The sequence below is a fragment of the Saccopteryx leptura genome, chromosome 1, assembly GCF_036850995.1.
Source record: "Saccopteryx leptura isolate mSacLep1 chromosome 1, mSacLep1_pri_phased_curated, whole genome shotgun sequence".
NCBI lineage: Eukaryota > Metazoa > Chordata > Mammalia > Chiroptera > Emballonuridae > Saccopteryx > Saccopteryx leptura.
This window is the reverse complement of record NC_089503.1, coordinates 150,203,225-150,224,583: the sequence shown is the minus strand read 5'-3', so window position 1 is coordinate 150,224,583 and position 21,359 is coordinate 150,203,225. Positions and strand designations below refer to the sequence as shown.

The 21,359-nt window shown below is 43.7% G+C and overlaps 1 protein-coding gene across 2 annotated transcripts in view; it reads right to left on the bottom strand.

Annotated features, from left to right (window-relative positions):
• The window catches only part of SLC38A9 (solute carrier family 38 member 9), a 60,594-nt gene that overhangs the window by 11,348 nt on the left and 27,887 nt on the right, over positions 1-21,359 (bottom strand). For both annotated transcript variants that reach the window (XM_066377661.1, XM_066377651.1), the window contains 4 exons: positions 19,876-19,935; positions 16,441-16,632; positions 14,508-14,615; positions 6,654-6,760 (listed from right to left, as the gene is read on the bottom strand). In XM_066377661.1, coding sequence (XP_066233758.1) covers positions 6,654-6,760; positions 14,508-14,615; positions 16,441-16,632; positions 19,876-19,935 — 467 coding nt within the window. The remainder of the gene's footprint in view (positions 1-6,653; positions 6,761-14,507; positions 14,616-16,440; positions 16,633-19,875; positions 19,936-21,359) is intronic.

Here is a 21,359-nt window from a genome sequence, read left to right as displayed (position 1 = left end):
AGGCTGTCCGTCTCACCAGGAACAGCTCGGTCAGGAAAGACACGGATGACAGAGACCCTCACCAGTCGCAGTGTGAAGTCCCTGCAGAAGGTGTGTGCTTGACCAGACACACAAAGGAAACGAGTCTCCACTTGTCATGCAAGGGAAAGGACCAGAGCAGAGCTGATGCAGACCCTGGTGCTGAAGGCTCCGAGGCTGTAAGCTTGCCAGTTGGTCCTGGATAAAGGTTCTGGACAATGGTCCACAAGTGACTCGTGGACCTGTATGGTCCGTCCTTCAGAGATGGGTGGCCCACTTCCATCAGCACCGAGCAGCTGGAGTCTCCACTGCAGATGCTCACAGGGCTGTTTCAGTGAACTGATCGTCAGTTGTTAAAAAAAAATGACTGTGCAGTGTGATCACAATGATCAACGGGAAAATTATGACTGTGCCGTGCCTTCTCCAAACATTAAACACTCTGTCACTGTCAGCTACAAATGTACAAAAACTGAAGAACACAGTCACCCTGAGGTTTACTCAGGATGCTAACACAACATTTCAGAAACACTGAGAATGGAGGTGTTGTGTCTTTGGGTAGATGATGGGGCCTCCCCTCCTCCAGGTGTGATGATGGGGTAGTGCAGACGTTTTCCAGCGCCTTGGCCAACTCTCCTGGTCGTTTCTTTGACGCTGGAGTCAGCTTCTGACATTTCCCACTGTCTCTTTATGCTGTGACGTGTTTCTGGGACTCGTCCCCTGGTGACCATCCCCGGGAAGGTTCTTTCTGTCACTCGCTCTGGGGCATCTTCTCTCTCTCCATGGCGATCAACTTGCTCATCCACGCTGGCGGGTCTGTGCAGCCCCCCACCAGCTACACACCAAGAGGCTCTTGAATGGCGGCTGGGTCCACATTCCCACAGTTGGATACTTCCGTCACGGCTCCCACCTGTGCCTGTGTCTGACTCAGACGTCATTTAGAGCAGTGGTCCCCAACCCCCGGGCCGCGGACTGGTACCGGTCTATGGGCCATTTGGTACCGATCCGCAGAGAAAGAGTAAATAAACTTACATTATTTCCATTTTATTTATATTTAATTCTGAATGATGTTTTATTTTTTAAAAATGACCAGATTCCCTCTGTTACATCCGTCTAAGACTCACTCTTGACGCTTGTCTCAGTCACGTGATACATTTTCTGTCCCACTCTGGGGACCACTGACTTAGAGGGCTATCATTGTTTATTCTCCTGTTGTTGCACGTTCACCTCTGTTTGCCATTCTCTCTTCTAAGTCCCTATTTTTAAAAAATATCACGTGGGTTTACACCTGGGGCATAGGAAGCAAATCGTCTGGGAGCCTTGCAGTCTGTGTAAGGTGAGTGACAGGCACAGTGACCCATTACCAACAGACTTGGAAAGAAGTGATGTGTCACTAATCACAACCTGCCTCTGGTATTTATGGAGTGATTTGTGAATGGAAGGGTGAGTAGCTGCTACTTAATGCAAACACTCACAGTTCACATCCTGGGGTGGCTAAAATTTGAGCCATGTTGTTGGGGGCATGGAGGTAATCTCACTAGACCAGGCTGACACTCATGTATGCAGGAGCTGTGCAAAGTGATGGCTGCCTGGAATTTAACTCATTGTTTTAAGCCTGGGTTCTAGTAATAGAAACACACATGAGTGCTTAAGATAAAAGACATGAGACCAGCTCCCGAGGTATACAGGTGCTCTCTGCTCAGTCACTGAGGAAACCAGTGGTGAAGTTTGAGAAGTGTGCCTCACGGGTAGAATGAGCCAGCACGTGAGAATCCTACTTCACAAGATGGGATTCTGGGGCACCTGGTCTAAGCTGGCACAAGAGCACGGCTGATAAGGATAGGCAGCTTACTTAGCTGGCACAAAGGTATGCACTGTTAATGACATGCACTCTTCCGGTGAAGATGAAATACTTTCCACACGTCTCCCTATACTTCCTAACACTCGGGGAGACAGCTCAGTTTCAGTGGCCATGTGCCACTGGGGTACTTGTGAGGGAGCAGGGAAGGGGTGAACGGTAAAGGGCATTAAGTGTACCCTCAATTTTTCTTCTCTATCCGAAGTTCTAAATGTTGACTCAGGATAAGATTTTTATTTTATTTTATTAAATTTAATGCAGTGACATTGATAAATCAGGGTACATATGTTGAGAGAAAATATCTCTAGATTATTTTGACATTTGATTGTGCTGTATACCCCTCCCCCAAAGTTAAATTGTCTTCTGTCACCTTCTATCTGGTTTTCTTTGTGCCCCTCCCCTTCCCTAACACCTCTCTCCTTCTTCACCCCCTCCCCCCTCCCCCAACTTCTCGCCCCTGTTGCCATCACATTCTTGTTCATGTCTCTGAGTCTCAGTTTTATGTCCCTTCTATGTATGGATTCATCTTAGTTTTTTTTTTTCTGATTTACTTATTTCACTCCGTATAATGTTGTCAAGGTCCATCCATGTTATTGTAAATGATCCGATGTCATCATTTCTTATGGCTGAGTAGTATTCCATAGTATATATGTACCAAAGTTTTTTAATCCACTCGTCCTCTGACGGACACTTGGGCTGTTTCCAGATCTTCGCTATTGTGAACAATGCTGCCACAAACATGCGGGTGCATTTCTCCTTTTCGAGCCGTTCTATGGTGTCCTTGGGGTATATTCCTAAAAGTGGGATAGCTGGGTCAAAGGGCAGTTCGATTTTCAGATTTTTGAGGAATCTCCATACTGTTTTCCACAGTGGCTGCACCAGTCTGCATTCCCACCAGCAGTGCAGGAGGGTTCCCTTTTCTCCACATCCTCGCCAGCACTTATTCTGTGTTGTTTTGTTGATAAGCGCCATTCTGACTGGTGTGAGGTGATATCTCATTGTGGTTTTAATTTGCATTTCTCTAATGATTAATGATGTTGAGCATTTTTTCATATGCCTATTGGCCATCTGTATGTCCTCTTTGGAGAAGTGTCTATTTATCTCTTTTGCCCATTTCTGGAAGTCCTAGCCACAGCAATCAGACAAGAAGAAGAAATAAGAGGCATTCAAGTTGGAAAAGGAGAAGTAAAACTATCATTATTTGCAGATGATATGATATTGTATATAGAAAACCCTAAAGTCTCAGTCAAAAAACTACTGGACCTGATAAATAAATTCAGCAAAGTGGCAGGATATAAAATCAATACTCAGAAATCAGAAGCATTTTTATACACCAACAATGAACAGTCAGAAAGAGAAATTAAGGAAACAATCCCCTTCACAATTACAACCAAAAAAATAAAGTACCTAGGAGTAAACTTAACCAAGGAGACTAAAGACTTGTACTCGGAAAATTACAAAGCATTGTTAAAAGAAATCAAGGAAGATACAAACAAGTGGAAGCATATACCGTGCTCATGGTTAGGAAGAATAAACATCATTAAAATGTCTATATTACCCAAAGCAATCTATAAATTCAATGCAATACCAATTAAAATACCAATGACATACTTCAAAGATATAGAACACATATTCCAAAAATTTATATGGAACCAAAAGAGGACACGAATAGCCTCAGCAATCTTAAAAAAGAAGAATAAAGTGGGAGGTATCACACTTCCTGATATCAAGTTATACTACAAGGCCGTTGTACTCAAAACAGCCTGGTACTGGCATAAGAACAGGCACATAGATCAATGGAACAGAACAGAGAACCCAGAAATAAACCCACAGTTCTATGGACAACTGATATTTGACAAAGGAGGTAAGGAAATACAATGGAGTAAAGACAGCCTCTTTAACAAATGGTGTTGGGAAAATTGGACAGCTACCTGCAAAAAAATGAAACTAGATCACCAGCTTACACCACTCACAAAAATAAACTCAAAATGGATAAAAGACTTAAATGTAGGCCGTGAAACCATAAGCATCTTAGAAGAAAACATAGGCAGTAAGCTCTCGAACATCTCTCGGAGCAATATATTTGCTGATTTATCTCCACGGGGAAGTGAAATAAAAGACAGGATAAACAAATGGGACTATATCAAACTAAAAAGCTTTTGCACAGCTAAAGACAACAAGAACAGAATAAAAAGACAAACTACACAATGGGAGAACATATTTGACAATACGTCTGATAAGGGGTTAATAACCAAAATTTATAAAGAACTTGTAAAACTCAACACTAGGATAAGATTTTCTTTCCTATTTTTTTTTTCAAAAGACGTAAGTACAAGTACAAAAAGACAAAACATTTCCAAGAGAAAACAAAATCTAAAGTGGGAGGAGAAATAAAATCTCTAAAAATACATTTTGCCTAAGAAAAGTTGCAGCAAATGATGAGAGAATTTAATCCTGGAGTTTTTCAAGTAACACAGCAAAATCAGAACCAAGAAGAGTTACTTGACCCTCTTGTCAAATAATAAGAGACAGTTCAATAGAGAAACCTCTTCCTAGACATGGACACTGAAGACTTCCCTCCTCACAGCCTTTGTGTGAGGCTGTGTGAGGGAGAGTGAGCACTTTAACAAAGACTGGCTCACAGTTCCTGTAAAACAATGAAACAACGTTTTACACGTGGCTTTCTTATTGACTGTGAAACCTCGTGAAAAGCCAGGTTCAACATTAAAACCTAGAGCAGCAGTGAGGGAAGAGAGAAAGGCAGAACTGATGGGTTCAGTTATGCATTTTCCTGGGCGTGTCTAACTTACTAATACCACAGGAAGAAATCCTGGGGGAAGAATTAATGTGTTCTCAGTGTAAACAAATTTAAAGGCCCCGGAAAGAATCTGAGGGGAGACAGTCTCTCTGTTAACAAAGATCCAGTCTGTAAATGTCAGGACAGAAAGGGTATGAGGCGCAGAGAAAGCCAAACAGGTCTAGCCCCTATTATATGCCAGATCACGTTAAACACTTCTCCTACTTTGTAATATTTAATTATGATTAAAACCCTGAGTGGTCAGCATCAAATAACACTATTATTTCATAGGAAAAAAATGAAATCTGAAGGTCACCAAGTTGGAAAATTTGGAAAATTCAGATTTACTTAATTCCACCTCCATTCATAGGTAACATGCCAAATGCATGCTACCAGGTAACAGAAAGATGAAAATTGAAGAGCTTGACCTACATTCTTGCCCTTCCACTTAGAAAGATTTCTGCCTTCTTAATGACTCTGCCAAACATTACTTCAAGCCTTCTCAGAATCCCCAGGCACAGTGAATGCTTCCTTCCTCCATATTTCAGTAACAATTGTATTGACCTCTATTTGAGCTTCATCATGATTTTTATTTACATTGTAATAAGATACCAAACTGAGTTTAAAATTTGTAGATAAGGCCACAAGTAATTGGTTAATTTCTTCCTGCTTTGGGCATAGATTGCTCTTCTTTTTCTAGTGTCTTAAGATAGAAGGTTAGGTAATTGAGATCTTTCTTCTTTTTTGATGTAGGTGTTTATAGCTATAAATTTCCCTATAAGCACTGCTTTAGAGCTGCATTCTATAAGTTCTGGTATGTTTTATCTTCATGTTCAGTAATGTCAAAGTATTTTCTATTTTTCTCTAGTAATTTCTTTTTTGACCAATGGGTATTTTTTAAAGAATATGTTGTTTAACTTCTACATATTTGTCAATTTCCCAAGTTTCTTTCTGTTATTGATGTCTAACTTCACTGTGGTCAAAGAAATACTTGGTATGATTTCAATCCTTTTAAATTTATTGAGACTTGTTCAATACATGGTCTATCTTGGTAAATGTCCCGTGTGCATTTGAAATGAGTGTCCATCCTGCTGTTGTCTGAGAGAAGACTTTTATAAAAGCCAATTAGATCAAGGAGTTTTCATGTTTTCTATAACCTCACTTATTTTCTATTTGTTCTTTCAGTTATTAAGGGACAGGTCAGAGAATCTCCAATTATAACTGTGGATTTGTCTACTTCTCCTTCCAGTTTTGACAACTGCTGCTTTATTATCTGGGAGTTCTGCCATCAGGTACACACACATTTAGGATTATTGTGCCTTCTTGATGAATCGATCCCTAAAGATCATTATGTAATGCTCCCCTATATTTTGGCAATATTCTTCATTCTGAAGTCTACCTACCTACTAAAAAAGCCACTCTACCTGCCTCATATTCATTCTCTGTATGGTATATCTTTATATTTAAAATAAGTTTCTAATAGACAACTTACAGTTAGGTTTTATTTTTTAAATCAGTCTGATAATTCCTATCTTCTAATTGCAGTACTTAGACCATTTTTATTTAATGTAATTATCAACATTATGGGGTGCATATCTATTATCTTCCTATTTGTTTTCTATTTGTGCCATCTGTTATTGATTTCCCTTTTCCTGTCTTTTAGATCACTTGAGTATTTTGGAAGATGTTATCACCACTACTGGCAAACGATGGCTCATGGGAAAATCTGGCCAATTGTTTGTTTTGGTAGATAAAGTTTTCTTGGAACACAGCCACCACCATTTGTTTACAGAGTCTCTATGGCACTTTGTGCCCCAACAGTGGACTTGGGTAGTTAATATAACAAAGATCATATGTCCTGCAAAGCCTAAAATATTTGCCCTCTGAGCCCTTACAGTAAAAGTGTGCTGGCCACTCTTCTGTGGTTTACATTTAAAAATTACGATCCAGTAACAAAAATCAATTCCTCAGATAATTACTCACATTGTTTTCTTGGTCCTTGTTGTTCTTTAAGAGTGTGATAATACAATTATGAATAAAGAAAGCAAGGGTAAGCACTCCAGTCAACTGTGGAAACTGAAATCTTATCTCTAGGAGAAAAAGAGAAGGGGGAGGAAACCATATTAAAACTGACAACTAGAAAATGAATGTAGTTGCCAAAAGTTGATTATGAAAAACCAGTTGTCTCTGTTCATCCGGGGAAGGAGACCATTTATGCATCTTTGCAGTGAGCCTCAAGGCTAGCATTCTACATGAGCAAACTACTTGAAAAGGGAAAGGAAGGAGTCAAGAAATGACTGCTGCGTGGGGACTTGCACCAGCTACTCCGGCTGGAGGTCACTTAGAGCAGGAGTCAACGTACAGTTGTGAGCATGCAGAACACAGACTTGAGTCTTGTGTCATTATTTATTAATTATTGTATTATTTTCCATATAAACCTGCCAACCTACTTTTGCCCCACCCTGTGTCAGTTATTCCTGTTTGAAGCCGCCTAACCAGTATGGCAAGCAAGTTCAAATCCAGGGTCTATAGAGTCCCTCCTCTTGTGATACTTTGCCAGAAAAATGCCTTCAGAAAAGGACTCTTGGAAGGGAGAACTGGTCATTTCACATGTTTTAACAGCTAATATAAAAAGCGTTGCTCAAAAACACTGGAAATAAACGTCTTCATGGAGGGGAATAGCTACATTATGATGAGTTGTTCAGTGACATGCAGTATGTGAGAATTAATATACTAGAGAAAGATTTATGTTACAGCAAATGTTCATGATTCAAACAACATGTACAGTGTGATTTTACTTTTACTTAAAAAAGTGGGTGTGTGCGTGTGCAAAGAGGAAAGACTGGGGGGGTCAGTCAAAAGCGTAACTAGGGGTGATCTCCGGCTAAAGGGATTCATTTTAAATTAACGACTTACCTATATTCTTTAAAGTTTCTGCAATAAACACAAAGTTACTTTGAAATAAGAAGAGCAAATAGAATAATAATATAGGGACCAATTTTGGAAAGACGATAAAATTATTTACATAGGACATTATTTGCAGATATCCTTTTTGGAGAAACGATTGGAAATCTCTTTAGTAAGAACTCAAAGTCATCAGAATTGCAAAGGAAGAAAGGAATTACAAGACAACCAGGAGTCAACTAACAAAACTGCAACAGTAAGTTCATACCTATCAATAAGGGGAACATGAGCATCCCCTCTGACCTAAGCACAGCTGTTCCTAGGCTTACGCTCCATAGAAAGCAGCCCCACGTTCATGGGAATGAAAACTGCTGGAAACCATACAGATGACCCTCAGCAGCAAAAGGGAAGCAAACTGGGGTGTAGTTCTACAGTGAAATGCCAACGAGAATCAATGAACTACAAATATATGGGTCAATATCACAATATCCTGTTGGTTGCAAGAAGCCAGACACAGATGATTACACACTGCACATTCCACTTACATTGAGTTTAAAAACCAGGCAAACTACCCTTTGGGGTTAGAAGTTAGAACAGTGGCTATCTCTGCAGGGCGAGAGCCAGTGGTAGGAAGCATAGAGGGTCCTCTGGGGGGGGGTTCTAGTAATTTCTGTTTCTGATCTGGGTGCTAGGTATCCCATGTGTTCACTTGGTGAAAATTAATCACGCTGTGTACTTATGAGGTGCGCACTTTTATATATAGACAAAATAAATTTAAAAGGAAAAAATAAAATAAAGGTGAAACACACCCATAAAAATAAGAAGAGAGAAATTGCATGATACTGGTAGGCATAGCTAAGTACCAACAGGTGGGTGGTGAAATGTAATCCGCTCCTCGTTAGAAAGTGAGTAATAAAATTATGTAAGGCATATATGGTGAATGCGGATGAAAAAGGGGTTACATGTTTAACCTGACATGCTCAAGGGAGGCCAGCACGGTGGCCTTGCAGACTCGGAGACCCAAAGTGACCACACCGGCTGGTCTGAAATGAAAACTTCCAGCTAAAAGCGAGTCGGGACAGGTGGTCGTGTCCCAGGCTGGTATCTTCCCTGACAAAGGTCAGTCTTGACCCTCACTGAGTCTGCCTACAGTTGGTTTGCATCTCAGCCAACACGCCTTCGGAATGTCAGCATCCTCTTCCTTTCCGGACCCCTCAGGGCACAACCCCTCACCAGGGCAGAGCCCCTGGTTGTGACCCTGCTCTCCGCACACCATCGCCGCGCACTGCGGTGCTCACTGTGAACTGCCCCGTACCCCGATGTGAGAGAAGGATGTGTCTCCCCTTTCCTTCCTTATCCAGCCCAGAGATCTCCACGCCCTGCTCTCTCCTGCCCCCTAATCTACCGCCCACGGACTCCATGTGCCCCTCACGTCCCCTCCTCTGACTGTAACGTGTAAAGTCAAGCGTGAACTGCCGTCCCCCAGAGTGAGTTCTCAGTCCGTGGACATTTTTCTCCCACAGTTGTCGTCTGTTCAGCTCAAATAAACTAAAAAATTTTTACAGGTTTGGATGTTTCTTACGTCGACATGAGAAAAAATTTTCCCCTTGTTATAGAATGAACACAATGATGCTATCAAAGGGAAAATTCGCCCATAATTCTTGAACAATCAGTGTCTGAAATCTCTTTCAATTCAGTTTGCAAGCATTAAAATTTTTCATTTAAAAAATATAATCTTGATTGCAGTCTTAAATGTGTATGAATTGTTACAAGTTAAAGGTATTACAAGGTTCGAAATAAAAACCAAGACTTAAGTAATAAAAACCAAGACTCTCTTGTTTCCTTACTCCCATCCTGAATCCTGTACTAATTCTAACTCTAATCATTTAGTGTACTTTAAATTTATACTCTAGTTTATTTTCAACCTAAATGCCTACATTTCTTTTTCTTTATTTCTGGGCACACTCCTCAAACTGTCGGTCACGAGGCTGACTACTTTTCTGCCACGACCGCCACGCATGCTTCCCCACTTCTGTCTGCAATAGAACAGTAATTGTGACTTTGCAAAACCGATATTCAATGTTTCCATTTTTATCATTATTATCTATTATTCATAGTTAACTCATAGCATGTATTATTATTACATTTCCTTTCTTATATAAAAATATGTATGTTTGCCCGTTTTTTGGGATGTAATCACTGACTTCTTCCTTTATGGCCGCCTAATTTTCTGGAGAACAATCATTCCTCCCCAAAATCTCCAAAAGAATGGTAAAACTCCACTCTATCTGTGAAACATAAATAATCTTTCCCAATTTGTTTTTTTGTTGGAATAAGTGCCTTACGTCTAGCTGCTGTGCGCTGGGCTGGCTGCTCATAGGACGACTGCATAGCTGTCTCACCACCATTCTGGGAATGTCTTTGATTTTCTACTTTTTTTCGGTGGAGTACATTCTGTAGTTCTATCAAAGAACCCAAATGTCTGAGACTCGAGGTCTTTGCTCTTGGGCTTGCCCGTTTCTCTAGCACCAGACTCTCTGTCATCCGACGCTGTCAGCATCCTGGGAGCCAAGGAGTAAAGAGAGAATTGGAGGGGTGCCAGGAGGGAGTAGGGGCTCCCTCCCCCTTCAGCATCTGCCCTTTCACCTGCTCCCTGTTTTGAGACTACAGCCTTCTTCCCGCCATTGATGTGCTTGGCAAACTCGAATGCAGGGCCTGATTCAGTGTCTTCTACCTCTTGCTAGGATAAGGAGGGAAGGGGGGAGGGTTACATCTAGCTCTTCCTGATATAAACCTTTAAGGAATTTTCCTATGTCAAGCCCTCTCCTTACCCGTGCTTTCAGAGTTACCCACATGCTTCTGATGCTGAGGTTTAAGGACTGGGGAGCTCAGACGGGTCCTCTTTGTGCTGGGACCTCCCTACAGGTCCTCACACTCTGCACTTTGCTGTCAGTCACCAACCACCTACCATCTCCTGTCTGCGATCCTCACTTCTACAATCTCTTTGTTTCTTATTTACTTCTTTATTGTTGTTATAGTGGAGAGTAGAGAGAAAAACACTTATCCATTCAATGATTGTTTACTAAATACTATACATTACAGGCCTTGGGAATACAATAGGAATAGAGAAGTATAAAAAACAAAACGAAGAACACTCCTTTTCTCAGAAAGCTAAAATTCTAGTCAGGGGAGACAGACACACAAGCAATAAATAAATGCCTTACTATTTACTCCTCACTACCTGAACTTTCACTGTCCAAATTCGAGAGCCAAATAGATTTGGGAACCCTTTTTGGATAAATCCCTTGTTATCTTAACTCCTGCTCCCGTCTATCTGAAAGTCAGGAACTAAGTCGATGAGAATACTAGCTACCCCTCAATATTCCAACTCTATCAGGACCGGGGACACTGGCATGTAAGATCTGTCAGTGATGAAGAGCTCTAAGGAAGGATGCGGCACGGACAAGGCACGAGAAAAGTGAAGAGAGTCTCTCGAGGCCACTAAGTGTGTGCCTGAGAGAAGAGCGGCACCTTACGCACAGAGATCAGGAGGTGCGAAGACTCTGGGCAGGGTATGCCGGGCATTTCTGCAGAGGGCGAGGGGGCAGTGTGGCTGGAGTGGACTGAGTATGTCGGATGGTGGTAGATGAAATCGAAGAGGAAGCCAGGAGTCAGATGCCCCAGGGCCTGCAGACCACAGTAGATTTGTCCTTACTCTGAGTGAGACGGAAAACTGTCACAGGCTGTGAAGGTGGCGTGTGGGAAACATCACCCGGGCTGCTAGGTGCAGAGCAGGGGATGGGGTGGGGGGGGGGGGCAGTGCAGACAGTGACATGAGACCAGCAGCTTGACACAGTTTTTTTGGTAGAAATGACAAGCAGCAGTCAGATTCCCGATTTATTTTGAAAGTAGAGCTCACTAGCTTTGCAGATGTGCAGGTGAAAAAAAGAACAGGCAAGTATAATTGAAGTTTTGGGTCTGATCACGTGGAAGATAGTGGCCACCACATTCTGAGATAGAGAAGCCTGAGGAAGAGCCAGTCGAGTCAGTGTGACGGGGTAGACAGGAAAGGGAACAAGAACTTGGTGTTTGTACATTTCAGTTCACAACACAAGCAGACATCCAGGTAGGGATGAGGGAGGGGCAGGTGGATACGAGTATGGATGTCAATGGAGAGATCTGGGCTAAGGACGCGAGACTGACAATACACAAAGCCAGATGACCAGATGATATGAGTTAGGGAACAAGGATAGAGAGAAGAGAGGTTTGAGTGCCAAAGCCCAGATGATGTCATCCTTTAGAGGTCAGAAATATGAGAAGGTGCAGTCATATCAAAGAATCAAGAGAAGTGGGGTTTCAGAAGAAAAGCTGGTGTTCAAGATGGCAGAAGTGGCCACATGTGGCCCATGCTGCGGGCAGGCTGAGCAGGATGAGCGTGAGAACTGGTCCCTGGATGAGGCGGTGGAGTCGCTGGCTGTCGGGGGACAGACGGGGGCAGAGGCCTAAAGGGAAGCAAGTTCGAGGCCTAGTGGGAGGAGAAGAGGAGAGAGCGAGTGGACAACTCTCTGAAAGACGCCTTCTCTAGAGAGAGGCACTTGCTAGGAAGGGACACGAGTCAGTTGAGGTTTTGTTTTGCGGACACCAGGAGACAGGTTTTACACCGACAGGAACGGTTCAGTAAAAAGGATGGTGACATGTGGTTTTAGGAGGAAGAAGGCGTGACTGTCAAGTTGAGTTCTGGGCAGGACGGGGTCAGGTGAAGTGCCAGAATGGGCTCTTTCTCGATAGTCTTCCACTGCCTGAGAGGAAGGGTGATAAGAACTATGGCAGTGGTTCCCAAGCCCTGGGCTGCGGACCGGTACCGGTCCGCAGAGAAAGAATAAATAACTTACATTATTTCCATTTTATTTATATTTAAGTCTGAATGATGTTTTATTTTTAAAAAATGACCAGATTCCCTCTGTTACATCCGTCTAAGACTCACTCTTTTTATTTTATTTTATTTTATTTTTAAAATACACATTTTTAAAAATTTTTAATTTAATTTTATTTATTCATTTTAGAGAGGAGAGAGAAAGGAAGAGAGAGAGACAGAGAGGGAGAGAGAGAGGAGAGAGAGACAGAGAGAGAAGGTGGGGAGGAGCTGGAAGCATCAACTCCCATATGTGCCTTGACCAGGCAAGCCCAGGGTTTTGAACCGGCGACCTCAGCATTTCCAGAACGCTTTATCCACTGCGCCACCACAGGTCAGGCCAAGACTCACTCTTGATGCTTGTCTCATAAGTTCAACAATTATATTTAAAAATACCACAGTTTTTATGCCGGTTGCATAATTTTATTTTGTGCATTTATCCGTCCCACCCTAAAGGCCAGTCCGTGAAAATATTTCCTGACATTAAACCGGTCCGTGGCCCAAAAAAGGTTGGGGACCACTGATCTATGGCATAGAAAAGATTGTTTTTTAAAAACAAGAGTACACACACTCACAAAATAAAAGATTCAGTCAGAACTAAAGTTGATGTGAATTCTTCATTGGGACAGATTAGATTCTCAATTAGCTTTTACGGGAAAGAACTTATGATGTATTTCCATTCTTTGAGAAATTCTCATCGCAATCAAGTAGTTTATTTCAGGACCATAAATATAGGAGCACGAGCCTCCACGGTCCTCATGATCCTCCTCTTCACGTCATTTAGATGGGAAGTAAAATAAATGCGTGATAACCAGGCAAAGAGGCTTTCTTTCTTGCTTTCTAAATAAATATTCCTCCTTCCCATCATAGTTACCTCCCACATCCTACCATTAGCAGACGCTTTTCTCAATGAAGATTTGAAATCAAAATGAACCTAATTTTAGAAATTAATAACCTAGACTGTTTTTTTATCAATCAATGGGAGAACCGGCTTAGAGGGGCCACTTCTATCAGTGTCCAGTTTTAAATACCCTCTGGGAGAGAAGGACACCTTTCAAGTCCCAGGACTTCCTTTCTCCTGAATCTACACTGACTTTTTAGTCTTTGTAGGCTTCTAATTACAGTAAAAATAAAAAAATAAAATAAAAAAAATCAAAGCTAACGCAGCCGGCTGACGTGAACCCCGTTCTCCATGGTAACTAAGGTAAACAACTACTTCCAATGGTCACAAGTCAGTGCACCTGCAGAACCCAGGAGGGTGATCACAGGACAGGCAGAGGTGTGGCAGACACCTGCAGCCGCTGGACAGCAACACTAGAGACTGAACGGGGAACTGAAACTCTAGACCGCTTGGGCCAGCAGGTGAAGATGAGAAAGAAAGCTGTCTTTCTACCCCAGCAACAGAAGTCTGTCTGTCTCCTCACTCGTTCTCAAGACACCAGTGTAACAGTCACTTTCTTTTTCTTGTCTATGTACTCACTTAGCATTATCTATTCATTGCCTCACAATCATGTCCAAAAACCTCTAAATTCGGGTGAAACTTAAAAAAAAATTGCCAAGTTATACCCATGGGAAAGGAGGGAGGGAATGCTTAATAATCACCATTAGCCTGAAAAACAGCAGTATGGGGAAAAAAATAACAACCAGAAGGGGAACAATGATACCTATGAGCCGTATTATCCACATAGTATCAATCACTGACCCATGTTTTCAGTCTCTGAAATCCTAGGGGTCTATTTTCTCTGAAAAGGCTAGACGATGTGTACTTGATTTTCCGACTGCACTGTAATGTGAAGGAACCTCAGCTCCCGGGCAGAAATGACAAAGGGCCCCGGTTCGCCCCAACGGCAGGAAAACTACAGAAATTTCCACTGAGCTCCTGTGTTCACCATGACAGCATTTTTAAAGGATCATCATAAAAAAAATTACTTGTTTTAGAAATGGCATAGTCAAAGACAGCTACAACCTAGAGATCACATCATTGTCATTCGTTCATTCTTTACCTGGTTCAAACAGCTCACCTGGTACAAAAAATTCTGTGGGCGTAAACCAATGAAATTCCAAGTGGAATCCCAAGCGGACGGCCTTCAGGGTGACGAGGAAAATCAAATAGAGGACAGACACCGTGCCTGTGAGAGAAGCAAGCAGAAACCATTCATCACCTTTTTATGTCCACAGACTCCAAGTTTCGACGCTCCCAGCAAAGACTGGGACATGGTGACCTTGGTCGGGGATGCCCATTAACGCCCAGGTGGGACGTAAAGAACAGAACCTAGCTCTGTGACGGTCAGGAAACGGCAGAAATCTCTGCGGCCGGCCTGGGAAGAGCCAGAGGAAGGCAGCTTGTACATCGCCGGTCTATGCGCGAGCCCAGTTTAGCAGAGGACACCCAGAGCCCGCCGCAAAGCCGCTGGGTGACGGAGGAGAAGACAGACGGTGTTAAACCCACTTATCTTTCTTTGCACGGGAAGTACCAGGGACAGTCGGCAGGTCGGAAAAGTCTGTCACGACACTCAGTGGATGAGGACAGAGCAGGGAATGTGGGTCATGAACTGTTTGAGGAAGGTGACAAGCCCAATACTTGGCAGCCGATCGGGTCTTGTGTGTCTGGGGGAGGTGCTGGCTGGGTGGCCCGCCGGCCGGGGAAAGGACTCCAGAAGCCATTCCCCAGCACTGGCCCAGTGTCAGGGGCATTTGGAATCTGCTAGTGGTCTGAAACTCAGAGGACGGTTCCTGCTGAGGAATTAAGTTCGGTCACTATGGCGTCTAGTCCAGGAAGGTCTCTAGAGGAGTAAGATAATTTTTGAAGAAGCTGTAAATTTAAAAGGAAAGCACCAAGAGCAAGGGGCAAAAGCAGACAGTCCTTCAGGAGGTGGAAAATAATCAACCTGGTTAGAAGCCTGGTGATTGCTTTGCCCAATTTGCTGAACCAATTCTTCCATAAGTTCATACACTAACTCTGAAAGATCAGTCCCATAGGAAAGTCGGCAAGAGAATCAGGAAACCACGAACGAGCTCTCTAAGCCCGACCGTAGGCTTGCAGATGAGATGATTCAGAAAGGCGAAAATGAGAACCCAAAGCTTTTATAACCAGAACTCTTCCCTTTCTCGAGTCTTTGGCAGTGCAGCCTGTCGTGAGGCTGAGTACGATGTGGATGGAACTTGCCTGTCCTTTGGTTTGCTGGAAACCTGAAGCCACCACTGCAGTGTGATAGGTAATCTAATTATTTTATACTCGGGGCTGCTACCAGGAGATCAAACTTATAGAGAAGGGGAAGCCCCGTGCTCTATTTGAAACCTCAGTTCTCTGTGAGTGACACCCCTGTGCTCAGTTAACCAGACCCAAGCTTTCACTGGGGATTCCTTTTGTCATCTTACGGCTGTAGGAGAAGACAGGGCCAAAACATCATTTCAGCAATTTCAGAAATTTCTGAAAAACAGGGCTCACAGAAAGAAGTCTGCTCCTCTACAGAGTCAAAAGTGTTCTGAGAGAGAAAAGGCACCAAGGAAGAGCAAAAGCAGGACAGACAGCAGGAGTGTGTGCTGGAGGTAACATCCCTGGCGAAGGTGGTGACCATTCTGTGCCCTACTCTTAAACAGGAGCCGCAGAAAAAATACCCCACAGCCTCCCTCAGTAAGTTCCGATGTTCCCAACCTTTGGAGGTGAGGACTCTGGTAACATCCACGTTAGCTCTCTCCTCCTGAAACCCTGTCTCTGTCTTCCAGGACCTGAGGCACACTGCTCAGTGATGACACAATGGGACACCCAGTGACTCCTCGTCAGAGGGACTTGGATTTGCAATGGTCATCCACCTTGTTCTCTGTGCCACCATCCACAGAAAACCCAGAGGCTGGGTCACGTGAGAGGGACCACATTGAACACCGAGGACAGGCCCAGAAGGCAGCCCTCCCCCCAGGGGGGAGGCATGTCCCCTCGGCAGTACCCTGGCTCACCTAGGATATTAAACTTCGCAAAAAAGGAGGGCGATTTGAAATTGAGCAGCGGCAGGAGGAGCGCTATGAGGTAGAAGGGCACTGTCCTGGACTTGTCCCACCATTGTTCAAAACGCTGTAGTCCCGTGTCATTGGCGTAGAACACTGCAGAGTTGTTGTCCGGACGGTCACTCTCTGCGCTTGGACAAATCACTGCAACAGGAAGTGTGAGGTCAGAGGACAGCACAGGGGACAGACACGACCATTCAGACGTCACCTGTTTACCAGCTTCCGCCTTTACCCCAACACTCTCTCTTTCTGGAAAAAAAATTGAGGCTTATATTTAGATCTATTAGAAATCTCTTACCCATAGACAACTAAAGGGGGAAAGAATGTTAGATAATTTTGGGGTGTATCCTTAATTTCTACTGGAAACTATAAAATTATCCCACCAAAAACCCTTTGGCTCTCTTGCCAGAGAGAAAATATTGGGTTGGATGGCCTTGACCTTACGTATACAATGAAATAGGAAATACCAGTCAAGAGGAACTGCTTGTTGTACTAAGAACCCATACAAAGGTCAAAAAACAGGATCCTTCTTTTTTTTTTTTTTGTATTTTTCTGAAGTTGGAAACGGGGAGGCAGTCCGACAGACTCCTGCATGCGCCTGACCGGGATCCACCCGGCATGCCCACCAGGGGGCGATGCTCTGCCCATCTGAGGCATTGCTCTGTTGCAACCAGAGGCATTCTAGCGCCTGAGGCAGAGGCCATAGAGCCATCCTCAGCACTTGGGCCAACTTTGCTCCAATGGAGCCTTGGCTGTGGGAGGGGAAGAGAGAGACAGAGAGGAAGGAGAGGGGGAGGGGTGGAGAAGCAGATGGGCGCTTCTCCTGTGTGCCCTGGCGGGGAATCGAACCCGGGACTCCTGCACGCCAAGCCGACGCTCTATCACTGAGCCATCTGGCCAGGGCCAGAACAGGTTCCTTCTAATAAACTCTACTATTTCGGAATAAAAAGCAGACCGTTGGAACAGCTGTCAACGTATTGCCAAAACCTAATTATTGATGATAGCTTAAAAATCTTGAATTTCAGCAATCTGGAGGAATTGTCCTGGAAGTATATACCACACTTTAGAAAAGCAGTCTAGGAGCCCAGAAGTTTATCCAGAGAACTGGGAAGTAAAATTTATTTTTCTGAATACTGACTACTAAGGGCAACTTCTGTTAGTAGGTGGAATACAAATCATTTTTCCTGTGTCTGACTTCCTAATAGCACTTCACATAATCAGCTAGTAAATGGCACTGCTAATAATCAGCTCTCTATAAAGGACTTTCAGTGCTGGTGAAAAGACTCTCACCAAGCAACAGTCCTGCTCATCCCTATTCAAAGGGCAAGGGATATGCTCACTCTAAGTTCTGTTTTTAATTTTATTCTGTCTTCATTATTTGGCATGCCACAAAGCCAAACTTCATTTTCCGTCTCCTCCTTTCTTAGTCAGCATTTAAGCATGTATTTTTTTCCCTTTCTTCTGGGCTCTAGACAGAAGTAAATGAACTTGAATTTTTCTTGTGTTAGTACTGACAGGGCCGAGGAACACAGGCTAGGGAAGTGAGCTGATGGGGAGAAAAAACCTTGACCCTGTCCCTTCATAGTTCCGCAGGCTTGGGCATGTCGCTGACTCCTCTGTGCCTTGGTTCCTACATGCAGAGAAGTGAGGACAGAAGCCTGGCAGACTTGCTGTAAGGCAGGGGTCGGAGAGAGCCATGAACGCCACATATTTCAAAATGTAATTCTGTGAGAGCCATACAACGACCTGTGTATGTTAAGCATTATCCAATAAAAATTTGGTGTTGTCCTGGAGGACAGCTGTGATTGGCTCCAGCCCCCGCAACCATGAACATGGGCTATAGGAAATGAATGGATTGTAATACATGAGAATGTTTTATATTTTAACATTATTATTTTTTTATTAAAGATTTGTCTGCGAGCCAGGTGCAGTCATCAAAAGAGCCACATCTGGCTCACGAGCCATAGGTTCCCGACCCCTGCTGTCAAGTGTTCGGAACCATGTTTGTGCCCAGCAAGGACCTAGTTAACACAGCTGTCACCTTGACTGAGATGGGCTGTCCTCTGCTCCCACTGTTTAACACGTTGTTGAAAATATACAAAGAAGAACAGGAAATGGTAGGACCAGCCTAAGTGAGCCCTATGCAAAGTAAGCTTGTTGGTGCTCTCCACGTCCTGTGCGTAACTGTGATACCTGTGCACTCCACAAGGAACTGACTCCTTACAGAAGAAATCCTGTTAGATATTAACAAACCAGTGTCATCAGCTGCTATCGGAATAGCGACAGTACAATGGCTTACTAAAGACAAGGATGTTGCTTGCTCCCTTGAAAATGTTGACATGAGGGGTAGAATGCAAGAGATAGGTTTAAAAATTATATTAAAATACTGTAGTCTAATTATTCAAAGGTGTGTGTGTGTATGTGTGTGTGTGTGAGAGAGAGAGAGAGAGAGTGAGTGTGTGTGTGTCTGCAGAAATAAAAACTAGTACTTGTACTTCACTCACTTTACTTTCTGGTGTTAACAAAAAAAAAAGGTTACACAGGTTCAGCAAGGGCCAGAGTTGGACACTGAAGAGCACACCCTGGAACGGATGCTTCAAAAGAGGGGAGGCTTTTGTCCGTGCGTTTCACCCCAGAGCCCGGAACAGACCCTGACACGTCCCAGGCTTCAGGACTGTGTAGAATGGGCTGTTCTCTGAGTGATCAGAGGGTGTCTCCACCAAAATGGTATCGACTTAGTGTCTCTGACACCAGTGTCACTGTTCACAAGGTTACATTAGTGTTTACATTCACTTCCCCTGTGACTGCCATCCTGGATAAACCCCTCGGCCACAAAGGTTTATTTTTTAGTAATTAATTAATGAAACTTTCCTAAGAAATTAATAAGATTTTCCCCCTGCCATGTCTTTAATTTATTTTTCTGTACTTATTAACTAATGTCATTAGGAAATTAACAACTCCAAAGGATACAGATTTTGTGTATCTTAGACATTAGGCACTAAAACAACAAATGTCTAAAATTAAGTTAACTGAGAACTATGCTTCTAATCTAGACCAAAACAATAAGCAATGATATAGGTTCTGGAAAATAAGTACTGATTATTCACAGGCAAATATGGATACTATAGATGTGAGCTACAACTGGGACTTGTAATAGGAACTAAATATTGTTCAGCTTACATTAACACAACATCCTGTGGATTTTTGTTTTTAACCACACCGACTGCCAACAATATAAAGTGTCCTCATTAACACAGTGGTAATGATTTTTCCCTCATCACTTCCCCAAAACAAAGTCAGAAGTTTTACCTGAAATCCTTTTTGAAGTAAGTGGGGAATAAAAAAAAAAAAAAAAAAAGACTAAACTTTAAATTCCAAACTACTTACCAGGGTTGCTGTCATTGGTACTCAGTACAGTATCCGTGTCATTAATGTGATGAATAAAATCTAAAAATTAAGGAAAAAATACAGCTTAATACCGAATGAGCGGTGCTACATTGACCACCACTGCAGTACTGACCCATAGTGATCTTTCTTGGTCCAGTGCACGGTACTATTGGCTGACCCACTGAACCCGGACCGCTTCTGTTAACACAGCTGCCCCGTCCTCAGCTCTCTCCACTCACAGGGTGATGTCATCGGCCTCACCGTCCCACTGTGGGAAATTTTTACGCGATTGAGGATGTTTTAAAAATCTACCCACAGGCTGAATTCAATTGAAAGTCCTGGAATAAAGATAATACGGGCAATTTTTCCCCTACACACTCACTGAGTTACACAAGTGTAGTTACATCTTATATATCAAGTTCTAGAGTCTGTAAAAGGGGGAATCAACATTCAAAATGGTGGACTTTGGAAAACCTTTTAGAGATTTTAGAAAGCATGGTGCATGCTTTTACCGACCAGAGGTCACTCAGCTGTTCTGGCTCACAAGCCTACTGAGTTACACCGCAGGCTGAGTCACGTCTCAAGCGGTAACAGCAAAAAGCACATGGGCCCCGGCTCTGTCAGAGTCACGTCTCAAGCGGTAACAGCAAAAAGCACATGGGCCCCGGCTCTGTCACTCACACTGAAGTCCCGGGAGAACGGGGAAAGGATGTGTCTTCCTGTTAGACTGACAGTGTGCGCTTTACCCTGTTTGACGTTCACCTTTCATTAGGAATCTTAATGTAATTCCTGATGCCCAGAGCTACACAAGGCTGGTAAACAGTAAAATCATAATACTGAGTATACCAGTTTGAATTGTGTCTCCCCAAACCCATGTCCACCAGGGACCTTCGACTGTGCTTATTTGGAAACAGAATCTTTGCAGCTATATTCAAGATGAGGCCCAACATTCAGCGACTGTGTCCTGAATAAGAGGAGGAAAACCCGGACACGGACACACAGAGGGGAGATGGTCACGGGAAGACAGAGGCGGGAACTGCAGTGACTCAGCCACAGGCCAAGGAGGGCGAGGACCACACTGCCAGCCATCTGTCTCCCGAGGCCAGAGAGGGCCGGGATGAGTCTTCCCTGAGGGCTCCAGAGGGAGTAGGGCTGAGTCTTCCCTGAGGGCTCCAGAGGGAGCAGGCCTGAGTCTTCCCTGAGGGCTCCAGAGGGAGCAGGCCTGAGTCTTCCCTGAGGGCTCCAGAGGGAGCAGGGCTGAGTCTTCCCTGAGGGCTCCAGAGGGAGCAGGGCTGAGTCTTCCCTGAGGGCTCCAGAGGGAGCAGGCCTGAGTCTTCCCTGAGGGCTCCAGAGGGAGCAGGCCTGAGTCTTCCCTGAGGGCTCCAGAGGGAGCAGGGCTGAGTCTTCCCTGAGGGCTCCAGAGGGAGCAGGGCTGAGTCTTCCCTGAGGGCTCCAGAGGGAGCAGGGCTGACTGACACTCGATT